The following is a 10675-nucleotide window of genomic DNA, read 5'->3' as shown; positions in this document are numbered from 1 at the left end:
GTTAATGAAATGTTGAAGAGTCATAGTCAAAAGTATAATTTGAAAACTAAAGACAATATAAAATCCTTCAACAATGAATAGGTGAAATGTAGGCCCAGATCTTTTGCACCAGTAGGCATACATGACTGACTTATTTTTGGCAGCAAACAAATAGCTGGTGTGTAGCCAAGGACACAGCTGCAGATTGAATAATGGCTGCTAGCGTTTATTTTCCAGTGTCCTTTTCCACTGGTAAACTGGAAAATAAAGTGTAGCTACCCCATATCTGTTGCTTATACCACACTTACACAAATAACCATAAGCAATGTAAGACTAGCAAAGACAAAAGCATTTTGTGCTAAAAAAGTGATCATAAATACAAGATCTGTTTAGCTAAATTAAAGGAATAAAAAAGAGATTAAATTATTAAATACATAGTGAAAGCATATTTTCTGTAGAACCTTTATTTACACTAATTAATGACAAGAAGGAAATGGCATATCCACATGTACTGTACCTCTCCATCAAATCATATTGTCTTTTTCAGTAAATATCACATTTTTATAACATGGCATGAAAGTTGTAAAACCTTTAGAAGTTTCCCCATATGTGTTCAAATGTTAATTTAAGTAAAACAATAAAACTACGTACATGTGCAGTGTGAAAACAGACAGAATAGTTATTTTTATAGATCAATATACTCAGTATGAAAAACCAGCTAGCATATGACATTCACTGGTGTTTGATGAACACTTTAATATGATTATGTGATGATGTCAGCAATAATATTCCTTCATTTCTGGAACCTATAGAATAAGAGGAAAATGATCAAACTTTATATAACATTAACCTCCAGGTTAAACACTTTTATGTACATCAATGAAATTTGCAAAGCTAAAGCAGTGCACAACAAACGGCCAATCAAATATAAATCTAAAGATATATAAAACAATCTTTATTGAAAAATAAGAAGATAAACATCACAAACTCCATATACATCTAAAAACATCTAAAACACAAAATGTACAAACAAAACAGGCCGGGGACCCATGTAAGGGTGACCCGTGTACCTCCTCTCTCCAACACTGAATAGTGTCAAGCAGCCAACCTCCAGATATAGTGGGAGTATGAAATTGGGTATATATGAAATATCCAGGCACAGACTCAAGCAGCAACCAAATAATTATACGTGCAAAGTAATATCTCCTCAACAATAAGCAAAAAATACAAAGAGCAAGTGCTTCAATAAAGTGCTATACTGATAAAGGATGGGCTATCCCACAAAGTGTGTCGGTACTGCAAGATGTTCCTGAGTCATGTCAGTGAGGATAGATAGATAGATAGCTACTGCATGGCTGGTCAGCAGGAGGTGGTGAGGCTGGCAACGAGGTAAATTTCCCCACGCGTTTCGTCGTCACCCGGACGACTTCCTCAGGGGTCAGTTGTCGAATGCCCTGTTAACTCACCTTTTATATGTCCCCCCATTTGTGTGCACGCGGCGTTCACAGGCAGAGACGCTCAATCGGCGTCTCGGTACAGCAACCGGAAGTGCCCGATCGTGCCAGTGCGCGTGCGCGCCACAATGTGTCGCTGCGCAAACGTGCTCTGGCCAAGGTTTTGTTAAGAAAAGGGGTAACCAGGCAACCAGGTAACCGGCATTGTAGAGCGCATGGTCAATTGAGAAGGTACAACGAATTATAGAGCAAAATAACCAGTTATCCGAAACGGCATTCAGGAACGATTTACAAAGATTTATAGAGGTATAAAAGTTTTTTACAAAAGTTTTACAAAGTTTACAAAGGTACGGCGAGTTTACCAAGGTGCGGCGAATTATAGAACATATAACTAAACATCAATTATCAAAGCCGGTTTTGAGAATCGCACAGTAAGTTGCAAAAATACGGCGAATGTACAAAAATAAATCTAACCCAGGCACTAGTATTCACATGATCATATCGCGCCTACCCGTGCATGAAGGCACGGAAAAATAGAGAATTAAAGCGGTATATAGCATATAATGAACGTGTGTCAGTAGTTGACTAAATGCCAATAAAATACCAATGCAGTGGAACGTTTGCCAGATAATCTAAAAGTCTTAATTTCAACGCTCTTAAAAAGTAAAAATCTGTTAGGGTTAACCTGGCACAAATATTGCCTACCACAGTTTCTTGATATCGTCCCATTCCACATAATATGAGTATGGGACTACATGACATTTGTGCCGAGAAATAATCTCAGACAAGTTGATATCCAGTGTACCCTGCATATTGAGGGGCAAAGTCATGCCCCATGTATATGCTCCTATGAAGCGACACAGGCGAGGACATATAAGGTGAGTATTGGTATTTCTTAGTAAAACATAGGAATCACGGAGTGCAAATTTTTTGTCTCCAACATTTAGTATCTAGCATGTGCTTATAGAGTACAACAACATACAATAAATAGTATACAATCGCAATTAATGTCCATATATTAAACAACAAAGAGAGAGAGTCCAAAAAAATCTCCAAGGTCACCAGTCAAACCAAGCCCAATTTGGAGAATGGTGAAAGAATGTCCAAAAGTAGCATTCATTAAAGGGATGGAGTCATCATGAGGGAATGGAATTTTTCACAGCATATAGGGAATAAGTCTGACCATCATAATGATCATGCATCTTCCCAAGAGAGGTTGGATTTGTCAGGGGGAACTCTTCGTCAAATCCAATTGTTGACCTGTGTGACCAGGAGGCTTTTTTGAAGTAACTCCCACTGTGTGCCCAATGTATCCGCAGGGAAGGTGTTAGGGAAGACGTCAAGAATGTCTAAGGCCAAGAGCTCTCCTGATGTCCTCGAAGCAATTCGGTTTGATCCACAGCATGCACCAAGGTACATGTTATGCGAGGTGCCTAAGCTTAACTGGAGAAGATATAAACAATTATAAATAAAGTATGTAACAAGGATATGTTCCCACTAGGTGGGCAGGGATCAGCAGGACTGAGTGATAATATCTAAGCCTGTAAGTGCTAAAAAAGTGCAATCTATATAGGGTGAAGAAGAGGGTCGTAGGGACCCAATGACTACACGGGGTCATAAAGACCCAGACTAAATAGAAAAAGGAGAAAGATACCACCAAGGTGTGCCATGTGTGAACTAGTGTCAAAAATTGGGTGTGAGAAGGGTCTGAAGGACCCATAAAATATACGTATTGGAAAACCTGTGGGACCTGAAGGAAATAGAGAATAAATATATGTGTGAGAAGTATCAAAATTCTTACCTGTTCTACCTTGTCACAATTTAGTTATTATATGCCAGTTGTCTTCTGTTAGCTAGGAATAAGTCAGCGGACTTCACCTCTGTTTGTAGAAGCCGTTAAAGAGGAGCTCTTCATTTAAACCCTGTGGGGAGAGACAATGTAACTTAAAAATCCAATTGGCCTCCCTCCGCAGTAGTTCAGGTATGACTGTGCCCCTAATATTGGGGCGGATCTTAGTAAGCCCCACTACTCGGAGGCCCTCACCTTACCCCCATGGAACATGCGAAAGTGTGTTGCAACTGAGGATAGAGTTTTCCCCTGAGAGAAGTGCAAATGTGCATTATTGATACTTGAGATGTGTTGTTGTACTCTTCTCCTCAGTTCTTGTGTGGTTTGTCCAACATACACTTTTTGGCATGGACAAGTAAGGGCATAAATAATGTTTTTAGACTTACAGTTGATAAAGTCAAGTAATGGAAACTTCTGTTGGTCCAAAGGATTGATAAATTCTTTTGAGGGACACATCAGGGGGCACACTGAGCACTCACCACAGGGATATGAACCCTTGATCCTGAGTCCTCTCCCCAAGGGGACCGTTAGACGTGTGAAGTGACTTCTGGACAGTTGGTCCTTCAGGTTAGGGGCTCGTCTGGCTATCAGTTTCGGTTTCCGGTCAAGAAATGGCTTCAAACGGTGGTCAGAATGCAGGATATTCCAATTCTTGGCTAAGATCTCTCTGACACTATTCCACCCCTTTTTATAGTATCGCGTGCAAACGCCAAGTTGAGAGTTTGTTCTTGGTGGTTTAGGTTTCAGGAGATCCATTCTCGGAGTATCCCGGGCTCTACAGAAGGCCTTTGAGACAATTTTTCTTGGATAGTTCCTGTCTCTAAACCTCTGTGTTAGATCCAAAGCATTTTTTCTGAAGTCAGACTGTAATGTACAGTTCCGTTTTACCTGGATGAATTGGCCCACCGGAATTCCCGACTTCAGATGCTGGGGATGGAAACTTTCGTAGTGTAGTAGGCTATTCGTAGCCGTATCTTTCCTATGTAGATCCATACAGAGGTTGTTGTTATGCAGAGAAATTTTCAAATCCAAGAATTCGACCGAAGTCTGCGAAAAAGTAGAAGTTAAGATGATATTTAGAGAGTTATGATTCAGATCACTTATGAACTGCTTACATAAATCCAAGGGTCCCTCCCACAAAAAAATCACGTCATCAATGAACTGATGCCAACCTCTCACATGTTGTCGGAAGAGCGGCGACGGGTACCCAAAAATAGGTTGGCGTAGGAGGGCGCACAACGCGCACCCATCGCCGTCCCCGACACCTGTTTGAAGAACTTGCCGTCGAAGGTAAAGTAATTATGTTTAAGGATGTACTCCAGGAGGTCCAGTAAGAAGGAATCAAAGCATCTGTCCCCTGTGGAGTTCTTGTCCAAAAACCACATGATGGCCCGTAGGCCATCCTCATGGACAATATTTGAGTACAGTGACTCCATATCCAATGTTATTAACCATATGTTCTCAGGCAAGGAGGGATAGTTCATTTTAGACATCAGGTCAGTAGAATCCCTGATGTACGAGGGAAGGTTCAATACCAACGGTTGTAGGAAAAAATCGACGAAGCTGCATGCATGCTCACAAAGGCCACCTATCCCCGACACAATGGGCCTGCCAGGAGGGCGTGTCAGGGATTTGTGGACCTTTGGTAGCATGTTAAAAGTCGGTACCACCGGGTGGAGGTTAACAAGGAAAGTATGTTCTTTCTTAGTGATGATCCCTTTATTTAAGGCTGCGTCCAGGAGGGTAAAAAGTTTTTTCATGAAAACTTGTGTTGGATCAGATGGAAGTAGAAAATAGTATGATCTATTATTAAGTTGTCTATAGGCCTCCTCCAAGTATGCTTCCGTTGGCCATAGGACAATGTTCCCCCCCTTGTCCGCCTCCTTGATCAAAAAACTGGTGTTAGATTTCAAGTTCTTAATTGCCTTCCTTTCACCCCAAGTAAGATTTTCCCCACTACTGGGTTCACCCGAAGGTTTGCTACGTCTATTGCCACACTATTGTAAAAAATCTGTAGTGCTGGGATTAAACCCAGATTAGGTGTCATTTGTGATGGAACCCTAAGCGGGCAAATCTTCCTACCTGAAGGGCTAGGATCTTCATTTTCCTGTAGGAGGTCCAACAAGTCCTGCAAAGTCTGTCGTTCCTCCCAGGGCACTGTGTCAAGTATCGAAGGTTGATGGTACATGACCTTAAAGGCCAATTGTCTGCAGAAAAGGAAAACATCTTTTATAAATTCAAATTTATTGAGTTGTTGCATAGGTGAAAAAGTAAGTCCCCTCCCAAGTACCGAAGTTTCTTCCTCATTTAATCTATATTTTTGTTTTTATATCTATGTTTATGTACATATAACACTTTATAGTTTAAAGGGATTCTCTGTGAATAGCTGCTTTTTTACTATTGGCCCCAGGGTGGAATGAACATAACAAGCAGACTATATTTACCTTCCTCCAGCACTTCAGAGCAACGCAGCGCTGTCCTCCACTAGAGATGAGTGGACCCGAAGTGTAGGTTCGGCATTTGGGGACAATACTCCTGTCATACTGCCGAATTTGCTTCTAAGTGTCCACCTGGCCAATCATAGCCATGACTAGTTGTTAGGAGCGTTCATTTTCTGTATTGGCTGCTCATGGTGGGAGGAATGCACATGAATGGAGAACCCAAACCTACACTACAGGTCCACTCATCTCTACCCATCACACATTTGTATACAGAGGCTCAATGGTGACCTCACTTTAACTGTATGCACACCTGCTGAATACATTTCCAAACCTTTTCTTTAAGAATATAACAGTTGCACCTTCTATTTATTAAGAGGGTTGTATTGAATGGTTAGACCTGGCATTCACAACCCTGCCCAGCCCACTCTTCGCCCATCGTCTGACAAAAATGTATGTAATGGGGCATTTTACATGTCATTTCCTCCAGAAAAGTGGCAGACAAAGTATGTTATATTCCCCGCATAGAGTCTATTTAATTGCTTTAGTTACATGTCTGTACTACCCTCTATATACCCATTAAAAAAAGTCATTGCTTCCAACCACGTCCTAGCAGACATAGCAGCTGCTATGCGGCCAACCACATTAAGGGGCCCCGGACCCATCCCCTACGTCCCTGGTGAGCTTAGCCCCTTATCAACGTACATGTGTATATGCTGTTTGTGTGTATTTTGCTGTGTGTACATGGTGTTTAATTACATGGCAACTAATCAGAGTTCAGCTTTAATTTTATAAACAGCTGTGGGAAAATGAAAGCTGAGCCCTGATTGGTTCCTATAGGCAACTAGAACAGTTCTGCTCTCAGACACCTCTACTATACAGTATGTGTGTGAATATGATGTGTATATGCTATGTGTGTATAAATGTATGGATGTGTTCATACTGTATAAGTGTATAAATGTGTATATGAGTACGTGAGTGTATAAATGTGTATATGTATGTAAGAGTGTGTAGGAGCATAGAACTTTGTGTGTGTATCTAAGTATGTGTATATATGAGTGTATAAATGTATATGGTTGTATACACGTGTGTACAAATATGTATATATTTTTTAACGGAAAGTGGGCCCCATGCAGAAATCTGCTATGGGACCCTGCCTCTCCTTGTTAAGTTCCTGCTTCCAATGAAGAACCTTTTTTCTTAAACTGACTTGTTTGTATCCTTAAAACAATAAAGAGACAGATGTTAAAATGTCATGTACTTTACATTTCATAAATAGAAAACCTAATGTTCTTTACCTGAAAGAGAACAATGCTCCAACACTGAAGTATTTCCTTTGATAAACAGGCTACACATACTGTAAATGACTCAGGCTCTTCTGCATCTTAAGTCTCTATAAGTTAAGAGGACTTGTGAGGATCAAGGCATTTTAGAGCCCTATGCAGACAAACAAAATTGAGCCGCTCCTGTAAAGTTGTAGAAAAAACACGGATGATGATAAAGAAGGGAGAAATGAAATGGCTCCATCCCCCCAAAAAATTAAAAAGAAAGAAATATAAGAGGCTAACTGCTATAGGATCATCTACAATTAGGATTACCAGCAGTAAGTAAAGCACAAATAGAAAAATATATATACCTACAGTGAAAATACTACACACACATATTTACAGGGTCGGACTGGGGTAAATAGGGCCCACCAGAGAAATTGATTCAAGGGGCCCACCCTACTGTACATAGAAATATTACCTGTATTGCAAGCTTAAGTGGGTAGTCTAGTATCCAGAAAGATGAAGGCGAAGGTAGCAGCGGAAGTAAAATAAAAAGTACAGTACCGTTTCTACTTCCCTTTCTTCCAGTGCGAGGCTACTGGGCAGTACACAGTGGGAGCAGGGGTGATGCTATATCAGGGCTCAGTCGGGGATGTTATAAGAATTAATCCTAGTTTCAGGGCTTTGTGCTGGTGGCCTGGCTGTAGTTAAGAATGCAAGCAGTGGCGTAACTACTGCCGCAGCAGCCATAGCGGCTGCTACGGGGCCCTTGTGGTTCAGGGGCCCGGGAAGCACGGTCCCTGCAGTGCTTTGCCATGGCCCGTGGTAACTGGTCCGGGGATGCACTGCGGGGGCCTTCCGGATCGTGCCCTCGGGCCCCTCCCTCTGTGTCCCGGCTACCGCCCACATCTCTCCTGACTCACCCACCACTCTCCTGGATCGACCACCCGATCTGCATAAATACTTTACCAGATGTCTTCAGGTGCTGCACATCTCCACATTGTGCCCTTAAAGATACCACAGTCACTTAAAGTGTAATGGAACTTGGATAACAGATACATCCCACACTGTGCTCCAAAAAATATCTACCCTACCTCACATCAAATATCAAATATCTCCTCCATAACAAAACTGCACTGTATCCCCTCCATATATCAAAATTTACACAGCAAACTCTATATTTCAAGATATACTACAAGCCTAAATAAATAATATTGCTACCTCTAAGAAGTGAAATTATGTTTGCACCCCATTTAAATATACAGTACAGTCTGCTATTATTTCATGTATTGTGCCCCCCTCACAGTACTTTTATCCCACCCATCCCAGCCAATACATCTATACACTCTGTAACCTCAGTTAATTTATACTGTGCCCCCAAGTACATTTATACACTGTTCCTTCCTACACTCAGTACATTTATGCAGTGCCCACTCGCACTGTACATTTACACACTGATTGTGTCTAACCCTCTCAGTACATTTACATATTGTGCGCCCCCCCCCCCACCAGGTACAGCTACTGTGCCTACTCCTCCAACACATCTACGAGATCTGCCTCCGCCAACATACTCATACACTGTGCCTACTCCCCCAACACATCTACATATTGCGCCCCCCAAAACATTAACACACTCTACACAATGTCCCCACCAACACGTCTACACATTGCCACCCCAACACATTTACACACTGTCTCCCCTCAACTCATCAACACACTTTTCCCCAAACACATTTACACACTGTCCCCCCCAACACATCTACACACTGTCCCCCCAACACATTTACACACTCTCCCCCCAACACATTTACACACTAGCCCCCCAACAGATTTACACACTGTCCCCCCTCAACTCTTTTACACACTGTCCCCCAGACACATTTACACACTGTCCCCCAACACATCTACACACTGCCCCCCCAACACATTTACACACTCTCCCCCCAACAAATTTACACACTTTACAACCTTAACACATCTACACACTGTCCCCCCCAACACATTTACACACTCACAGACTGTGCAATTCTGCCTGACCATTTACATACTGTGTGGTAGCCCGTCTTTGTTCCCGGGCTGTGGTCATTTAAAGAAAAAACTTACTCTGTGTCTCCTCCTCTTCCAATTTGTCCTCGTTCTCTTCTGTCACACATCCAAGGTCAGAGTGCAACGCACGCTGAGGAAATATCCCAGGTGCATTGCACTCAGTGACAATAGCATCTATGCCTTAAAGGTGTAGATGCTATTGGATGTTTTAGCTAAAGTAATAGTACTGGAGCGGTCGGCTCTGGCCGCAGCCATTACTTTAATAACTGATACGATAGGGATAAGGGCCCCTGCCATAGCTGCTCTATTATAAATTTGGTTGGTCCAGCACATTCCCCCAGTATATGTTTAAGTCAGCACATGTCCCCAGGATATAAGAAGCCTAGGTCAGCTAATATTGCAAGTATATAGATAGCCCAAAACTTTCCCCAGTAAAAAGGTAGCTCAGACAAGCAAAACCTCTCAGTCTATAAGTAGCCCAGGCCAGCACATGGCCCCAGTATATAGGTATGCCAGCACATTCCAAAAGTAAATAGATGCTAAGCACATTCTCCCACTATATAGGTAGCCCAGCACATGCCCCCAGTATATAACTAACCCAGGCCAGCATATGTCCCCAATGTATGCATAGCCCAGGCCAGCACATGCCCCCAGTATATAGGTAGCCCAGGCCAACTTATTCCCCCCGTATAAAGGTAGCCCAGACCATCACATACCCTCAATAGATAGGTAGCCTAGGCCAATAAATTCCCCCAGTAAATAGGTAGCCTTGCACATGGCCCTTGTATATGGGTAGTCCCATCACACTGCTACCCAGTCTATAAGCCTTGCACATGGCCCTTGTATATGGGTAGTCCCATCACACTGCTACCCAGTCTATAAGTAGCCCAGGCCAACACAAGCCCCAAGTATATAGGTTGTCCAGCACATACCCCCCAGTATATATGTAGCCCAGGGCAGCACATGCCCTCAATATATAGGTAGCATAGGCCAGCACATGTCCCCAGTAAGTAGGTATCCCAGCACATACCCCTAGTATATATGTAGCCCAGCTGAATAAAAATGAAATGTGTAAGCACACACTGCTGATTATTATTGGGGGCAGGACAGAACCCCTAGATTGGGAGGTGAGGTAGGCATCCTAGTAGACCGCCTATCCTCACTTACTCCTCATCCCAGCCATGGTGAGGATGAATTGTTTTCAAGAGAAATAACATGGCTTGTTAGATTAAATCTCATGCCACTGTCATGAGTAGGCCACAATATGTTTGAAATTGTAGTTTATTCAGTGCCATTTTCTACATGTGAAATCCGTAGTTTGGTTTGATGCAAAAACAGTAAATAGCTGCGGTAAATGATCATACAGAGCCATGTAATAGCTTGAGAGGAGTCACACTTACAGTGCTATTCTACTGAGGCTCCCATAGTAAAATCTTTTCTCCATTCTGGTGCCATAGTTTTTCTATTCAGAAATGTCTGCTACCTGTTTTATCAGACACATGGTAGGTGCAAAGTTCCAAATTTTATCTAGCAAAATGCACAAATTACAATGCACAGTATAATGTATAATAGTTTCCCCTTCAAATCGGGGAAACCAGGATGCGGATTAAAGAGAACCTGTCAGGCAAAATAACCCCCCTA

The 10675-nt window shown here is 42.2% G+C and overlaps 1 protein-coding gene across 4 annotated transcripts; it reads right to left on the bottom strand.

Moving 5' to 3' along the window:
* Window positions 1–486: 486 nt before the first annotated feature.
* LOC140129056 (uncharacterized) lies at window positions 487–7179 on the bottom strand. 4 transcript variants are annotated; one of them, XM_072150685.1, is made up of 5 exons: window positions 7019–7179; window positions 5365–5489; window positions 3762–4329; window positions 3235–3355; window positions 487–785 (listed from the first exon to the last, which is right to left on the bottom strand). In XM_072150685.1, exons 1-4 carry the CDS (start codon window positions 7074–7076, stop codon window positions 3345–3347), a joined length of 762 nt encoding a protein of 253 aa, XP_072006786.1. In that variant the 5' UTR covers window positions 7077–7179; the 3' UTR covers window positions 487–785; window positions 3235–3344. The 4 variants fall into 4 exon arrangements, with proteins under 4 accessions (XP_072006786.1, XP_072006788.1, XP_072006787.1 ...); XM_072150687.1 differs by having other exon boundaries at window positions 4171–4329; XM_072150686.1 differs by lacking the exon at window positions 487–785 and adding an exon at window positions 1484–2876.
* Window positions 7180–10675: the final 3496 nt, after the last annotated feature.

The sequence above is a fragment of the Engystomops pustulosus genome, chromosome 4 (assembly GCF_040894005.1).
Source record: "Engystomops pustulosus chromosome 4, aEngPut4.maternal, whole genome shotgun sequence".
Taxonomy (NCBI): Eukaryota; Metazoa; Chordata; class Amphibia; order Anura; family Leptodactylidae; genus Engystomops; species Engystomops pustulosus.
Note: the sequence above shows the minus strand (reverse complement) of the source record. Positions and strands in the feature narration are given on the sequence as shown.